Source organism: Microtus ochrogaster, linkage group LG3 (assembly GCF_000317375.1).
Source record: "Microtus ochrogaster isolate Prairie Vole_2 linkage group LG3, MicOch1.0, whole genome shotgun sequence".
NCBI lineage: Eukaryota > Metazoa > Chordata > Mammalia > Rodentia > Cricetidae > Microtus > Microtus ochrogaster.
The window spans coordinates 23583133-23601506 of record NC_022029.1 but is presented as its reverse complement, the minus strand read 5'-3'; the positions used below and the strand labels follow the sequence as shown (position 1 = coordinate 23601506).

Here is an 18374-nt window from a genome sequence, read left to right as displayed (position 1 = left end):
ATATATATATATGCAGGAAATCCAAGCAGAGAGAGAAAGAAAAAGAGGGACAAAGAAGGTAGAGTCTGAGAGAAGCCAGCAGCCACCATGGAAACAAGATGTGAGGTAACAAGTCACAATCCTCATAAAATGTAAACTAATAGAAATGGGTTAATTTAAACACAAGCGCTAGCCAGAAATAAGCCTGAGCCATCGTTTAAACAGTTTGTAATTAATATTTAAACCTCAGAGTGGCTTTTCAGGAACTGGCAAGTGAGAGAGAAACCTCCTCCTGCCTTAATCTCACAAGTGTGCCCACATATTAAGCTAATAACTATATAATGAGAGCAACCTCAGAATATCAATGTTAAGGCTACAAGGTACCTTTTTCCAGTAGCTCTTATGTAACAGCTCAGTGACATTTATGTTGTGATAAAAGAAAAATATAATAGGGGGTGAGTATGTCCCATCTCCAGAAAAAAAAAAGGTGTACCTTTTCTTGGAAACAGAAATATCAAAGATCTTATTTACCTGTTAGAGAGGGACTCAGCAACAATATAGGCAACCCTAGCACCACTTTTAAAATAATTCTCTTTTTTTAGCTTAAACACCTGATTTATCATGAGCATTTCCTTAAAACTTATCATGAGCTCATCTTCTGTTAAATCTTGAAGAAAGGTTCTCTCAAAATATAATATTATTATATCAGCACTTCTAAAAGTTATGATTCTCTGTGAAATCCAGAAAATTCCATGGGTATTGGAAAGATCAATACTTAATTGAATATACTAAATTCAAAAGGTCATGTCAAGAAGGTTGAGCAGCATACCAGAATCTTATAACTTGCAGGCAACATTCAGATTCTTAAACACCAGTTTTTCATTTTAATCTTACTTTGTCTCAACTAAGAATAATGGGATGAAGAGTTGATAAGATGTCTTAGTGGATGGAAGGGCTTGCCATCAAGTCTGATGACCTGAGTTCAATCGCTGATACATTCATGGTAGAAGAAGAAAAGTGACTCTCACAGGTTGTTCTCTGATCTCCAAACCTGCATCATAGTATGTGCACATATACATGAACACACCTATGTATATGCACTAAACATTATTTTAAAAAAATAATGATGTCCAGAGAGATGGCTCACAGTCAGAACAGTACTTATTGTGCAAGAAGGAACTTGAGTTCAGATCCCTAAGCCTGGGTGCAGCATTGTACACCTGTAATCCCAGCACAAGGAGGGCACCAACAGGCAGGTACCTGGGTCTTGCTGACCAGTCAGTCTAGCTGAATCAGTAAGCTCCAGATTCTTGTGAAAGACTTTGTCTCAAAAGTAAGGTAGAAAACAGTTGATGTATGGTTTCAACATATAGTCACACATATGTGCACAGACACACATAGGCACTCATATACATACATACAGAGAGAGAGAGAGAGAGAGAGAGAGAGAGAGAGAGAGAGAGAGAGAGAGAGAGAGACTGAATCTAGGACATGGAATTACTCACCATGTGCCCCTGCCAAATTCTTACATTGCTCTCATGTTTTAGAGTGGACTTATATAACCAGGAGATCAAAAAGTACTTAGCTGAGGACATAACTGACGGCAAATTTTCAGTGTTTAAAATATACAAAAAGGAACATGGAACTGGCAGAGTAAAGGAGTGGAAAAAAATCATTGTCTTTCACTACCTACATCTGCTTATTTATCAGCCAGTCTTCACTGAAACTGGTGGCGAGATATTTTACAAATAGAAGAGGCAAAGTGCTCTTCTATTCACTACTTCAGTTTCATTTCCTGGAATACATAGTGAAGTAAATAAGATCATGCTTTCAGGGATAAGTAGATTGTTACTGGTTTCATAGCTTTTTCAAGTCACTCTATCTTATTGAACCTTTTCTTCTCATCTGCAAATGGGGAAAATCATGACAGCCTAGGGAACAGATATAAGAATATAATGAGTTCATACATAAAAAGGACTCAGTTCTTTTACTGTTACCCTCTAGGAATAATAAAGTTCTTTAAGCACCTGACTCACTGAAAGAATGAATAACATACATGAGTCTACTCAACTGGTTTCCCACACTTCCCAGTTGAAGTGCAGAGTAGGTTGCTATGACTATTTAAGTAGTTTAGCACATGGGATTTGGTTTCCTTCTTCACATCAAATATAAAAATGTAAAAGGTTTCTGTAAATGGGAACTACTATTATTTTTATTGTTATTATCACCCATTAGGCTAGGAAAACGCTATGCTTTATAGAAATGAGAAAATAGGAAATTGTTTTCACTGTGCCCTAATAAAGCCAACATTTCAAATAGTTTATATAATTCTTTTATGGTGTTTGAGATTGAATCAAATGCAAATTCTCTGTCCCGAGATATATCTTTAGTTGTCAGCACTTTGTAAAATCTCTTAATACTTTTTTGATCTTCTCTTAACCTCTGAGTTCTCAATATTTCTAAAGAATACTTGTTTGTTTTCTCACCTATTACTGTCACACAATCCTAAGCATCCGAAACTACATGTTTATCAAATTTGCTAAGATTCCTGACCTCCTGGTTGTCTATTATTATGCATAGATCACAAGTGTCCTTAATTCCTAGAAAACTCCCAATGCTTTAGCCTCCAGACCCAACATGATTATATACAGTCAGAGAAAGATGTATCTTTTGCAAAGAGGTATGGTGACTGGTATCGAAATCAGGTCATTTGGTATGAGTAAATGTCCCTTTCTCTCATAGTTTCAGGAACTGTCCTACAAGAGCAGATTGTAAAGTTAATTTCTCAAGCATTTTTCTAGGTTCAAGTCATTACATGTTTGGCTTCAGTGAGAAACAATAATAATGGAAAAGGCTATTGTTTCTTAGGTGGATCTGAGGAGCTGAGTTTAAACAATCTCTTCTTTAAACAGTAGGAAACGCACAAACAAGCTACATTTCCCAAGAGGAAATGCCAGGTACAAAGCAAATGAACAAAACATTCAAAGACATACTGGGTAACAATGCAAAAAAAGAACCAATTCAAAAGCTAAAATGGCTTCAAATTGTTCTGTTCTTTGGGCCTTTAGAACTAGCTCCTAGGTGAATCAGGAGTTGCTTGGAACTACGAAAAAATGCACAGGTGTGTGTGTGTGTGTGTGTGTGTGTGTGTGTGTGTCGGTGTGTGTCGGTGTCTGTGTGTCTGTATGTCTGTCTGTTTGTTCAAGTAAATCCATATCCTGTGGCATGCAAATGGATTAGGAAAGGAAGTATGGTACAGCCTAGGAAGGCTATGGTAGGTATCATAGTTACTTTTCTATTGCTATGACAAAACACCATGACCGAGACAGCTTATAAAAGAATGAATTTAGTTGCTCTTACTACTTCAGAGGGTTAGAATACATATGACAGATCAATGCCTAGTGGCAAGAACAGCTGAAAGCTCACATATTGATTGAAAATATGAGACAAAGATGATAAAGGAGGGTCATCTGTCTATCTGTTGCTTTCATTGGTTAATTAATAAAGAAACTGCTTGGCCTGATAGGTCAGAACATAGGTAGGCGGGGAAGACAGAACAGAATTCTGGGAGAAAGAAAGCTGAGTCAGGCAGTCGCTATAGCTCTCCTCTCTAAGATGGACACAGGTTAAGATCCTTCCCAGTAAGCCACCACCTCGTGGTGCTACACAGATTATTAGAAATGGGTTAATCAAGATGTGAGAATTAGCCAATAAGAGGCTAGAGCTAATGGGCCCACAATGTTTAAAAGAATACAGTTTTTGTGTAATTATTTTGGGTAAAGCTAGCCGGTGGTCGGGAGCCCTCCTGGGCGGCGGGAAGCAACGTGCTGCTCCTTCTACACAAAGAGAGAACACACCAAGAATGGCACAAGTTTTTAGAAACCTGAAGGTCAATCCCCAGTAACATACCTTCTTCAGCAAGGCCATAACTCCTAATCCTTCTCAAACAATTTCACCAAGTGGGGACCAAGTATTCAAAGACATGAGCCTATAAGGACCATACTTACACTATAAGTGGGGCTTAATAGGTCATCCTAGTAGGATCATGGCAGAAACAGTGCTTAAAGCTATGTCAACTATGAAGCTCAAGAGGCTTTAGAGGAGAAGAACAACATGATCCAGGCTAGAAACCATTCTTGTGATATTTTGGTAAAGAATGGAACAGCTTTTTGCTCTTGTCCTAAGAATTTGTTTGAGGCTAAATTAAAATGCAATGGACTAATTTCTTTGGCACAGGAAATTTCAATGCAGCATATTGACTCTGCTGCTTTGTTATTAGTAATCACTCTTAGGCAAGTCTACAATGAAAGAGAACAACTGGGGCAAAAAGATAGCTTGAAATTTAATGTTGGAGCCAAGGCTTTTGCAGAAAGAGATGAGAAAGACCTGATATGCATTGGGATAAAGGAAGGGTTGCCCTCATTATAAGACCCCATCAAACTAAGATTCCAACTTGTGAAAATAAAAGGCCTATGGAATTTTCTGCTCCTAAAAATCAACACCAAATCAAATTTTCTACAAATGTGACTCAAGGATGTTGGGTTTACCCCAAGTTGGTAGTCAGGCTTTGCAGTGTTGTCCACATGGTTCTGGTTTTAGAATCATGAAGGGTACACGAATAAAAGGTTGAGGAATCTTCCTCCATGGTTAAGGAGAGTTGCTGAGGTCAAGAGTGGGGGAGGAGAGTCTTTACAAGGAGGCCTGAGAAGACTTGTAATGATGTAAAAGTGAAACTCAGATTTTGTTGGAAACTCCAAGATGTTAGAAATTCCAGAGCCATGGGATATCTTTAAAGAAGAGTTGCATGCATGGAGTGAAACTACCTTGGGAGAGAGGGAGAGGGAGACAGAGAGAGCATTTATCTTTGCGGGTATCAAGGCTGGGAAGATGGAGCTATCTAAGCTCTTTGACATCAGACATGAAACTACAGGCAGTTTGCCCTGTCAGGTTTCAATCTTTCTTTGGTCCAGTATTTCTTTGTTTTGCCCTGATTCATCTCTTCTTGAATGGTAAAATATATTCTTTGGTATTGTATTTTGGCAGTATGTAATTTGCTTTTTGATTTTACAGATAGTGACAATTAAAAGATTAATTGACAATTAAAAGATTAATTAAAAGATTAATTGCTTATAGTCTCAGAAATTACTTTGGAGAATGGTTCTATAAGCTCATATATTTGAATATTTGGTCCTCAGTTGGTAGAACTATTTGGGAAGGATTAGGAGGTATGACTTTGTTGGAAGACATGTGTCACTTGTGAAGAGTTTTGAGATTTCAAGACTGCCATTCTCAGTATGCTCACTCCTCTTCCCTGTCTCTTTCTCCTGCTTGCAGACTCAGATATAACCTCTTAGCTGTTCCTGCCACCGTTTCATTGTTCCTCTATCAAATATTCTAGCTCCCTGAAACCATAAGCCCAATTAAATGCTTTCTTTCATAATTGACCATGCTCATGGTGTTTTGTTATTGCAACACAAAAGTAACTAAGATAGGATCCAAAACCTGAGACTTTAAAAACTGTTACAAGAAAAAGTAGAGAAACACTTCAAGTTTAGGCATATTTAGGGATTTTCTAAATAGGATTCCAGTTATTCAGAAAGAATATCAACACTGACAAATGAAACCTCATGAAATTAAAAAACTTCTGCTAGGCCTGTATAGATCCAAGCCAGATGGTGCAAGTGCTGAGAGGGGGCAGTGGACACAATCCCCCATCCCTAACTAAGAAGCTACTTCTAATCAGTAGCCACTTGCAAAGGAAAAATTAGTTTGTTCCAATGGACTCTCATTGGGTCTATAAACCACACTTAAGGGTAAGCTCCATGTCCAGCAATGGTATTTGTAGATTTTTTTTTGTCTCATGCTGTTTTTGGGGGCATTTGTCTTACTGGTCTTTTGTTTGTATATTACAGTTTTTAATTTTTATGTTGCTATGTTTTGTGCATGTGTATTTCTTATGCTTTTTGTTTTTAAAATTCTGGTTTGTTTATTTTATTTGTTTGAGAGAGAGAGAGAGAGAGAGAGAGAGAGAGAGAGAGAGAGAGAACGTGTGCAGTTGGATAGAAGTGGAGGTTATGAGAGAGCTAGGAGGAAATAAGGGAAGAGAAACCATAATCAGAATATCCTGAACATGAAAAAAAATATTTTCAGTGAAAGAAAAGCTTCTGCCTATCTGACAGACAAAGAATTAATATCTGGAATTTATTTAAAAAAATACAAAAATCTAAACAATAACAAATCAAAGAATTTAGCCAATAAATTGACTAATGATATGTACAGATAAGTTTTTGAAAGATGAAATACAATAACCATTAGAGATGAAAACTACATTGAGATTTCATCTTACTATAGCGAGAATGGTCACCATTAAAAAAAACAAATAACAACCAATCATGAGAAGGATATGGGCAAAAAGAAACACCTACACACCACTCTGGTAAAAATGTAGACTATTTTAGTTGCTATGAAAATCAGTATGGGGGTCTCTGAAAAAACTAATATTAGATCTACTATATGGCCCAAATCTACCATTCCTAGGTATTTACCCAAAGGACTCCTTATCAAAATATCACAGAGCTACTTACACATAAATATTTATTGCAGCATTATTCATAATAGCTAAATTATGGAACCAACCTAAGAGTCACAGGAATTGATAAAGAAAATGTAGATATAAATGATGGAATTTTTCAGTTATACAAAACAATAAAATTATGCTGGAAATTTTAAGCATCTGAAGCCAATTATATTAAACAAATTAAGACAATCTTAGAAAGGAAAATATTATGTTTTATCTTATTTGTAGTTCCTAGATTTTTATACAGATACCAAAAAATTATGAAAGTAGAAGCAAAACTAGATACGGGAATAAAGGAATGGGAGGGGGAAGAAAAGAAAGTGGAAGAATAGGAGAAGGAACATACTCAACACACAATATATGCTTATATGACAATATACTTATGTAATATGCAACATATCATGCAAAGTGAAAATACACAATGAAAGAATTTAAAAATTAACTTTAAAGGGAGAAAAAGTCACAAATAAACAATCTTTCTCAAATAAAATGTTCTTGAATTGGTCATATGAATAAAAAGTCAGGCTTACCTTGACATATTGAACTAGACGCTCTTTGACATTCACTTTATAAGTCTCTATGCCTAGCTCTTTAGACAAGCGTAAAATTCTGTTCTGGGTTGGTCCCACATAGGCTCCTCCAACATCTACCCATTTAACATGCTCATTCTGCAGAAAGAGGAAAAGTGATGTCACTTAAACTCTGTAATCAAGAAACCATTTTGTCATGAAAGATCTTGTTTATTTGCTAACTTAATTGTGATTTGCATGTCCTTTATAATGTACACCTGAAACTCAAAACCTTTTGCCTTTCCACTCAAAAACTGAGGAACACTGTCTGACAATTCAATAGGCATGTCCATTTGTAGAACTATTGGTGAGGCTGATTCAGCAATACAACACATAAAAAAAAAAAACACTAGTACATCTTGCTGATCTAGATCCTTTGGAAATCACTTAGCTTATTACATGTACTTTTCTCTAGGGTTATTGCTTTAGGAGTCTTCCAGGTATTTAATAATCCTAATTGCCTGATTTCTGCTAGATGAAATCTTAAATCAGCCCACATTCGTGGACGTTTGCTGATATTCTAAAACATTTCTAGGGAAAATGGATCATGGCAAAAGTATATTTAAAAGTATAAAAATATTCATATAACTATTTAATCATTTACAAATATGTACTTTCTCATACACTAAAACTATTTTATTTTCCCTCTTAAATGTAGCTCTCTACTTTTCCAACTTTTTATTAATGCATTTGATTTAATCAACGAATTGAATATTGGCAACACACAACTCCTTTTTGTATTTTTAATAAGTTTTCAGGTGTACTTGTCTTCTATTGTTTCCATCAGTTATAATGCGTACATATTGCCTTTTATCATTACTCAACTGATTATTTTTTGTTGTGTAGTAATCACTGTACTTAAAAACCTTGCAGACAAAGCCGGGCAATGGTGGTGCACGCCTTTAATCCCAGCACTTTGGAGGCAGAGGCAGGCGGATCTCTGTGAGTTCGAGACCAGCCTGGTCTACAGAGCTAGTTCCAGGACAGGCTCCAAAGCCACAGAGAAACCCTGTCTCGAAAAAGAAAAAAAAAAAAACTTGCAGACATAAGTAAACTTCTGAGAGTTATTTTTCTCAGAAAATATTTACAAGATACTAATAATACAAGATAACTGTTTCTTTTCAGTATCTGAGATTTGAAGCTAGGAGGAAATGCACATGTAGCCTAGTCTTCTTGCAGTTCACCCTTAATTCTAAGATGCAGGCCAACCTGAAAAGAGGGGTTGAAAACCCCTCCTCATACACATATTTCCCCAGGATGGAAGAAAATGAACAAAGGAGAAAGTCAATTAGGGAGTCCTTCTCAGGGCACTGGAAAGACATTGGCTTTTTATATAAGTGAGAAGGTGAGCCTTTGGAAGGCTTAAATAGTGCTAAGGTCTAACTTAGATTTGAAAAACTCACTTTCTGTGCTGTGATAAAATAGATAATACAAACAAAAGTAAAAACAGGGAAATCAGAAAACTAAGGCAGTAACGTGGCCTAGAGGTTATAGTGGCTCCACCCATAATATAGCAGTGACAATCATAGGAAACAGTGAATTCCAGATGTATTTTGAAGACAAAGGCAAAATAATTTCACACAGAATGAACGTTGGTCTGGAAGTGCTAAACAAGAACGCAAGTATTGATAAGTTGCTGTGTAGGAATGAATCTTGCTTTTGCAGTTGTTGGCAAGGGAACCTAGGACATTTAACAAAGTAGAAAATTATTCTACCACTGAGCAATTCAGCAGCAGCTCTCCAAAGTGAATGTTTTATGTTCCTCAACAAGAATGTACTTTAGACATGGGATTATACCTCAGTGATTCAGTTCTTGCCCAGTTATGTTCAGGGTTTCATGCCCAGTACACACACACACACACACACACACACACACACACACACACACACAAACACACACACACACACACATCAGTTTGGATGGTCAATTTTAAGATGTCTGTTCAACATATATATTTACTAATTTCTAACTTCCCTGACAGGTCAATACAGTGAATTTTAGTTAACATTTTACTTATTTCAATAATATAGAGGAGTCACTCAAGGTTTCCATTCTGCTTTAGCAGTAGTAGTGAAGGGTTATTTCAATTTCTTTAATCTGGATTTCATAATCTTCTTGTTTTCTTTCACTAACTGTCAATATTGTCTCCTGAAGCTTCTTTAGTCTCCAACATCTTCTTAAGAATAAATCAGTGCACCAATAAATTTCTATTGCTTTAACACAGACAACAAGGAGACTCGAGAATTTCCAAATATATCTTTAGAATACTGACACTCTCTTTAAAGCATAGAATCATAAGTGAAGCAGGAAAAAGAGTGAGGCATTTCATAAAAGGTTTCCTTAAAAATGAGAAATACTCAGATGAGGTACCTTGAGTTCTGCAGGAAGACTCTAAGAAGTGTAATGTGGTGCTCTGTCAAGCTGTGCTTATTTTTTCTTATTTAGAATATGTTACTCAGCCTAAGAGGCCACAAACATGGAAATCTATTAGGGGACAAATATGTTGACCTTGTGGTGGCCTTGCAGGCATTTCAACTTTATTAATTTGATTCTGTAGAATTATAGATGGTTTAATAATGAAAAATTGTTAAGTTCTGAACTTGTAGAAAAAAATCCATCAGAAGAAGTCAGGTGAGAATATCACATTTGGAATTTTGGTTTTTTTAAGCTCCAAATAGTATATATGACTTCTTCTTCCACAATTATACTGATTGATTGTTGTTTAATGTTTTCTATTAATACCATTCTGACCCTTCGTATACCTTCCTTATGTCTCTCTAGGCATTTGAAATATAAATGCTAAGTGTTCATTTCTAAGTATTTCTAAGATTTATTTCTCATATACCAAAGAGTACAGTACTGAATAGACACTAATAATTCCTGTCTGCTGCTGACATATATAAATAGAGCAAAATGGCCAAGTAGCTCAAGCTAATAACATAGATTGGGATAAGCATGTTGGAATTTCATTTCCTTTACATGACTTGCTCTTAACTGAAAATCTGCATCATGACTGGTATTCCTTTTTAATAAGCAAAAGATTTAAATTATAAGAAAAGTAGGACTAAGGGATAACTTAATGTGTATCTCTAAAATGAAAGACTATTTTTCAAAAATGACAGAATCACATCTACTAAGTGAATATAAGCAAAATATTCAACTTGTCTTTTTCACTACCATACAATGCCTTCAATTTCAATGTAAAGATGGGCTGGTTGTAGGGGTACACACATATGATTCTATCATTCCAAAGGCTGGGGCAGTAGGATCTCAAGTTGAAAGTCAGTCTGATTACACAGAAAGAACCAATCTCAAAAATTTAAAATGAAGAGCCAGATACTGTGGTTCATGCTTTTAATCCCAGCCTTGGGAGATAGAGGCAGGTAAGTCTCTGCTAGTTCCTGGCCAGCTTGGTCTACATATGAGTTCCAGGACAGCCAGAGTAAGACCCTGTCTCAAAAACAAACAGAAAATTTAAATAAACATATACAGGAGCTTCTTGAAAGACATATATCTTATCACTCAGCTGAGAAGACTTGCATGTGAAAATGATATTAGGACTTATCAAAGTTAGACTTGGGTAGGTATAGTGAAGACATTCTAGTCTCCTTATTCATTTTGTTCATTTTTAATGTATACAACAGTTTTGCCTACATGTATGTGTGTGCACAATGGGTATGCCTCCTGCCCACAGAAGTCATAAGAGGACTTTAGACCTGGAACTGGATTTATAAATGGCTGTTAACCATGACATAGGAGCTTGGAATCAAACCCAGGTCCTCTGCAAGAGCAACAAATGCTCTTAACCAAAACTTGCAGCAGACTATATCTAACGAAAAACTCAGAAATACTCCAAATAAATTTAATGTCGATTGATTTACATTGAAGTAAAGGAATTGAGCATATTTTATACTGCAGAGAAGCATATCTGCAACCCCTCTCCCTTGGAAGCTCATTAAAAAGCAAATGGAAGCTGGGTGGTGGTGGCGCACGCCTTTAATCCCAGCACTGGGGAGGCAGAAGCAGGCGGATCTCTGTGAGTTCGAGGCCAACCTGGTCTACAAGAACTAGTTCTAGAACAAGTCCCAAAGCTACAGGGTTTTAAAAAAATTAAAAAGGGGAAAAAAAGCAAATGGAGATTCAGAAGTCCTAAGAATTTACTCACAAATTTCCAGATGATGCCTGAGCAAAATAGAAACAGGCCTCATGGGCCTAGTGAAGTAGATGCACATAATAGAAAGAGTGCGTGACATGGTATGACTGGAAGAGTTACTGTATCATCCTAGTTGAGATGCCATTACTCAGCTATTGCAGCAGTATTCCAAATCTCCTTTCTATGCCGTTTTCTTCTCCACTGCCTGGCAATGTTAAATATTTGCTTTCCCTACAGGGGAGATAGCTGCTCTGCCTAATGAGACAAATGTCTGCCTGGAGTTTGCTGGTAAAAGTTCTGTTGTCTCAGCCAAGAATAGTGCTGCTCTTTCATTCTATTTTCCTTTTGTTTGTTTGTTTTGTTTTTGTTTTTTAAACAAGACACCACTATGTAGCACAGGCTGGTCTCATTACCCTCTTGCCTAGGCCTTTCAAGTGCTTACTACGGTGAGTCACAAGGCCCAGGGATTCTTGCTCCCTTGAGAGAAGACTTGCTTAGAGCCACAGTACTCACTTTGTTACCAAAATATAACAAGCCAACATGCAAAGAACGGTAGAAGAAAGGGTAGGAAAAACCTGAAACCTTAATGACAAAGCTAAACTCCTGTACTGTCCTGGAATATCTACTAGTAAATGTCTGTGAAATAATTTAATGTTTTCACTGCCTAAGCCACTGTTACTATCATTGCATAGGCCATTCTGTTATTAGCCTAACAGAAACATCTACCTAGGCAGGCATTCTCTTCTTCTAGCCTTTTTTTTTAAAAACAATATTTTGTTTACACTACTAGTACTCAATCATTGCCATTCTATTTGTGTATTCTACCAAAGGAGATCATTAATGAATTTCTAACTACCACAAACAAAGAAATGTTTCTACCTTTATCCTATATCATTTGGCACTGTTGAGCATTCCTTCCTCTTCCCTCCAGTGACAGGCTAGCATAGCAGTGTTTCAGGCTGGCCCTCCTTCTTAGTTTCTATGGCTTTTCTCTAGCTCCTTCTCCCTCTGTCTCCTTGTCTCATTACATGCCCTACAAACTTCCATCTTTCACCTTATTTCCTTATATCTTCTCCAAAGGTACTTTTTCTTTTTTCTTTTTTTTTTTTTTGGTTTTCCGAGACAGGGTTTCTCTGTGGCTTTGGAGCCTGTCCTGGAACTAGCTCTTGTAGACCAGGCTGGTCTCGAACTCACAGAGATCCGCCTGCCTCTGCCTCCCGAGTGCTGGGATTAAAGGTGTGCGCCACCATTGCCCGGCTCCAAAGGTACTTTTTCATGAGCACCCATAGATTCAGTTATTTGTAAACACAGTAATATTAAACAATAATTAGCTCACAATTTCCCAGAATACTAATGTAGTCAATATATAAAAGGCAGTGATATAACAAGAACTGTGTGCTTCTTTTACATAGCCAGACTTAGGCTGAGCAAAGAGGCCAAAGCAAAAAGTACACAAGATATGTTACATTTACTTCTACACTTCTTTATACTTTATATTTGTTGAATAAACAAGGAACCTACATTGAGTGCGCGCGCGCGCGCGCGTGTGTGTGTGTGTGTGTGTGTGTGTGTGTCTGTGTGTGTGTTTATTTGGGCTACAAAATTACTTTTAGTACAGCCAAACTACTATATTACCTCAGGTACTATATACTCAATTTGACTCTCTTAATATAGAGATTATAACACTGTAATAAAGTTATTTGTTCACATTTGTTGTTTTATTAGAATGTTAGTGACTGAAGTCAGAGGCCATCACTGTCTAGTAAGCACTTGTTGAAAAATGATCATAGTACTATATGTCTATAATCCCAGCACTTGGAAGACAGGTATGAGAATGAATTTGAGGGCAGCCAGAACTATATAATGGGTTTAAGGCCAGCCTTAGATACTGAGAAAAATACTGTCTCAAAAAGAAAGAAAGAAAGAAAGAAAGAAAGAAAGAAAGAAAGAAAGAAAGAAAGAAAGAAAGAAAGAAAGAAAGAAAGAAAGAAAGAAGGAGGGAGGGAGGGAGGGAGGAAGGAAGGAAGAAAGAAAGTAAAGAACATTTACTTGATGAAATAGTGTAGACTTGATGGGCAAATGGCTTAACTGTGTGATCTTATTCAGTGCTATGACTTCAAGTGGCCCTATTTATACTTTTAAGTGACATGCTATAATTATTGAAATCACTTACCCTCACAGTATATGTTCTTCCTCCAACTCTATCACGAGCTTCCAAAACCAAGACATTAATTTTATATTCAGACAAGAGTTTGGCAGCAGCCAATCCTAAAGGCAAAATAAAAGAGACGAAGCATTAACATCTAAATGCCAGACATTCCAGACTTGATCAGATCTATCCAGAAAATGAGTAAAGGACAGTACATTTAATCTGTTGATTTTGCTATTATTGTAAGAAACTTTGACCAAATGACTAGCTTATTCATCTTGTATTTAAGGTTAGCTATTGGAAAAAAATAGTAATATTTTTGAAAGTGTATCTTGTTTTCTAGAGTAGTCAAATCACACTTAGAGAATCCTCTGATCCCTCTTCCAGAAATTTGGACTGTATAAACAGATATAGGACTCAGTGATTCAGTGGAAGAACATTTGCCTACCATGCCTCATACCCAGAGTTCCATCTTTAGCACTAAAAATTTTAATTAAATAAACAGAAGATGGTGTTTTTCTGTAAAACTTTCATACCTGCAGCCGCACTCAGATGTCTAGACTTTTCTCAATTTAAATTTTACCACCAGTTCTTATTGTATCTATATTACATAGTTCCTAAATATTGTTTCCCTCCGTAGATTCTAAGATTCTTAGAGTTAGGAGTTGTACTTAATTTCATTCATTAGCTCAAAGCTAATGAACAGGTTCTCATCTATAAATAAAAGCTTTTATAAAATATATATTCCAAATTCAATATTGTAGCAGTGGAAAAGTTAAGACAGTGTTATAAATTACTATTTTATCAAAGGCACATGATATCAGTATGTATGATCATTTATGATAATCATAATCTAATCACCTAACTCAGCAAGGGTTTCCCAGCTTTCTTCCCTATAAAATTACACAATCACTCTCCTTTTTATACTGTACTCTTTGGAAGGACTGCTATACATACTCTGCATTTGAACAAATGGAAGTTATGGTCTACCACTTTGACGTTACTGTATTTATATAAATTGCTGAGAATTCTTCAACAATACAAATTGTTTCTTTTTCTTGTTTATTTTTTCAGTCATTATTATGAACTCACTCATATTTGTTTGGACTCCAGCATATAATCTAATACTGTATTATTTATTGCTTAAATTATTCAAATTATTCACTGGAAATTCTTTGGTTCTTGTGTGTCTTTGCATACCTCTATTAGTTGTGTTTGTATATGTGTATGAACTTCCTTACTTTATGGTGCCACAGGATGCCCCAGGCTCACAGTATCTTCCCTGCCTGTCCAAACCTTATAATCACCCATTTCTGTAGTGAGCCTTGATCCCTTTTGGGGGGGAAGGAATAAAATTACAAACCAAAATGTGGTGTTTTTATGATTACTGGAGTGCCATTGCTTGCAGGAACTCTTAATTCTCAGCATAAGGCTATACATATTTGTATATACATATTTTTCAGCCTGCATACATTATATTTCAAATACTACCATAGTACCTGTTTATCTTTGAACCATCTGTTAAAATGAAATAAATCATACTGTAGAGGTAAATATAAGGGAGAAAGGCTAACTAGAATGTTAGAGAAAAATGAGTAACAGTAGAGGTGACGGTAGTAAAATAATATCAAGATATATATATATATACATATATATACACATAAAAGTGGCTGAAGAAATGTGCTATTTAGAGTGATTATAAACCAATTAATTTGATAAATTTTAATGGTATATGTTCCAAAGCCAGGAATAACTGCAAAATAGTATTTTATTAGCATTTATTAGTAATAGCATTGATGTTATCACTAGCACTACTATCCTGGATTTGTCAGGGATGTAATGTGCTATAAGACATGGGAGTAAATCGGCTTGTTATCACTGAGAAGCACAATTTTTGGTATGTGAATAAGGAATGATGAGAATAAGAAAATTTCCCTGTGGCCCTAAATATTAATCTGAATAATTGATCTTGGAATTTAAATAGGATGCTATTTAGGAAAATCAACTAGTGTTAGCCATCCCTATCCATGGATCCTCAAATATAATCAACTATATACTGAGTGTTTTTTTTTTAAGAGATTGTGTCTATCTAGTTCATCTAGCATGGTGGTGCACGCATATAATACCAGCAAGTGGATGTACAGGCAAGAGGATCAGGACTTCAAGAGCATCTATTCACTACTATATTATGAGTTTGAGGCCAGCCCAGGTTACATGTTATGACTCTTTTGCCAAACATTTTTTCATGATGCAGAATAAATTAATGTTAATGTTTCAGTTTTCATGTTGTTTAGGATAACAATGACGAATAAAGAATTTTCATGACAAACAAAAGGTTAGAAAACACAGAAGAGTTCTTTTCTTACTGCTAGCAGGTAAAGCATAGACAATCTTTGCAGTCTAGAAAGACGTTTTCTTTATAAGACAGGGTCTTGCTGGGCGGTGGTGGCGCACGCCTTTAATCCCAGCACTCGGGAGGCAGAGGCAGGCAGATCTCTATGAGGTTGAGGCCAGCCTGGGCTACAAAAGCTAGTTCTAGGACAGGCTCCAAAGCTACAGAGAAACCCTGTCTCGAAAAAAAGAAAAGGAGGACAGGGTCTTGCTATGCAGTTCAGGCTGGCATTGAACTGCCAGCAATACTCCTGCCTCAGCCTCCTGAGTGTTGTGATTACAAGTATACAGCAGCATGCTCAGCTTCAGTGAAGCTTTCCTAATGTAACAACTATGGTTGTCAATTTGGAGGGAAAACAAAACAAGATACCTACTACAAATACAAATCTCTGAGATTATACTCCTTAACCATGCATTCTACCCTCTCCCCAGTCGCTACAAAACTCAATGATCACTTGTAGAAATAACAGATCTCAACTGAGCATGGTGGAACATGCCTGTAATTCCTTCATGCAGAAGGCTCATGCAGGAAGATATAAATTTTGAGGCCCATCTGGCTGTGTAGCAAGACTATGTATGTCAAAGGAAGAATTAAGTAATGGGAAGAAGGGAAAGAAAAGAGAAGGGGAAAGGGAAGGATTAAAATTAATATTTAAAATAAGTAGTCAGGAGAAAAGGAATTATGAAGAAATAGCAAGGATCCTATTTTCAAAGTATGCTGTGAAATGTCTAAAGGCTCTATGTGTGTACTATAAGCAATGAGGCTAGTGTGCTCGGATAGCAAAAAATGAGGAGCAAATCAAACAGAAACAAGATATGAGTCCCAAGCAAGTCTTAAACATGAGATTCATTTTTCTTCAGCCTTCAGAGTGCTGGGATTATAAGCCCATGAAACTATGCCAGCTCAAAGAAAACTTGTTGCTTCCCTAGAGCAGAGCCTCTGCTATGTTGCAGGTGTCCAAATGCTTGCTGCAGTCAGTGGCAAAACTATGCTAAGAAAACAAAACCACATTCATATGGCTGAGGGCAACAGAGGTATCTTGTTTGTTTGTTTTACTGTTTGGTTGGTTGGTTAGTTTGGTTTTGTTTGGTTTAGCGTTTTTTGCTTTTTGTTTTTTCCCATCTCAGATAAGGCCTTCCTATGTAGCCTTGACTAATTTGCCAGCTTCTGTCTTTGCTGGGATTAAAGATGTGCACCACTATACCCTGCAACAGGGTAGGTTTTACTGTTACTTAGAGTTGAACATGTTATACATGCTAGCTATGTCTTATACATGTTAGTTAGGCCAGCAAAGGATCACTGAGTTGTCTCTGGCCCTTATATTACCTTTATCTCAAGTAACCAAAAAAGTTTAATGAGGATAGTTATCACGTCAATGTGTGTGTGTGTGTGTGTGTGTGTGTGTGTGTGTGTGTGTGTGTGTGTATGCCCAATGGAGTCAGAATATTCTAAGTATTAATAGCCAGTTTTTCTGATTTTTAAGCACGTTTTGCTGACAGACAAGAACAAAGTATCTCAGTATGCACACAAGCTGGTTACTGATACATACAAACATTCTTGTTTGTCTGTCTACCTATCTGTCTATCTGGATTTTGTGCTGACTGGCAGATAAATAATTCTGTGTTTTTAAAAAGGCCAAATTTTACAATCCTTTCAATTTCACTAAGCTAAAAACATAGTACAGTCTTAAGTGATAAATAGAATTAATCTAACAGTTAACTTCAATTTGCCCTTAATTCAACAGACTGGTTGTCTAGACAATCTCAACTTATTTGATTATTGCTCAGCATTTATCTTCACTTTAGATAAATAAATCTCACCTAAGTTGGGAAATGTAATTACTTCTTAATTCGTTATTTGTCTAAGTCTTTCGTTGAAATTTAAAGTACACTAAAAATGTTCCACAAAGATATTCTCAAATTCTGAACAAAGAGAAAGTCTAAATTTAAAGCCATAAGTTTTATGAACACTAATCCTCAGATAAGACACTCCAAAGAAGAGCAATAAAAGCTGAGATACTTATACTTCTCCTTTTGGGATAAATTTCCAGAGAACACCATTTATATTCAAAACCCTGAGCAGTCCTGCAGCAAAATAATAATAATAATAATAATAATAATAATAATAATAATAATAATAATAATAATAATAATAAACTACTCATTAAATTCAGCATCTCTCCACTCTCTGTTATTCTTTTTTTAAAAAACTGTGCATCAAAATACAGTTAGGAAAAGCTGGTTTAATCACTTTCAAAATTGTTCAAATAGTTACAGTAATAAACTCCCATAAGCAGGGCCCTAGTTAAATAACATCATAACATCTATAACATAAGATAAGTATGGGAACAAAGCTTTGATATAGTCATGGCTTATCCTCTAACACCTCACAAGATTATTCTATAATTACAAGTGGTATTTCCAACTTTTCATATTGATCATCACCCCAGAATGTGCACTGTTAATTTCTTACTATTTTGTGATGTGGTCCCTGACTAACAAAATTCCTATATAACTGCACACTTGGATTCAGGGACAATAAAAAAGTATGGCCG

At 36.2% G+C, this 18374-nt stretch overlaps 1 protein-coding gene across 1 annotated transcript in view; it reads right to left on the bottom strand.

Moving 5' to 3' along the window:
- Positions 1-18374, bottom strand: part of Maoa (monoamine oxidase A) — a 72659-nt gene that overhangs the window by 41306 nt on the left and 12979 nt on the right. The window contains exons 2-3 of the mRNA XM_005360643.3: positions 13453-13547; positions 7087-7224 (exon numbers count right to left, since the gene is read on the bottom strand). Coding sequence (XP_005360700.2) covers positions 7087-7224; positions 13453-13547 — 233 coding nt within the window. The remainder of the gene's footprint in view (positions 1-7086; positions 7225-13452; positions 13548-18374) is intronic.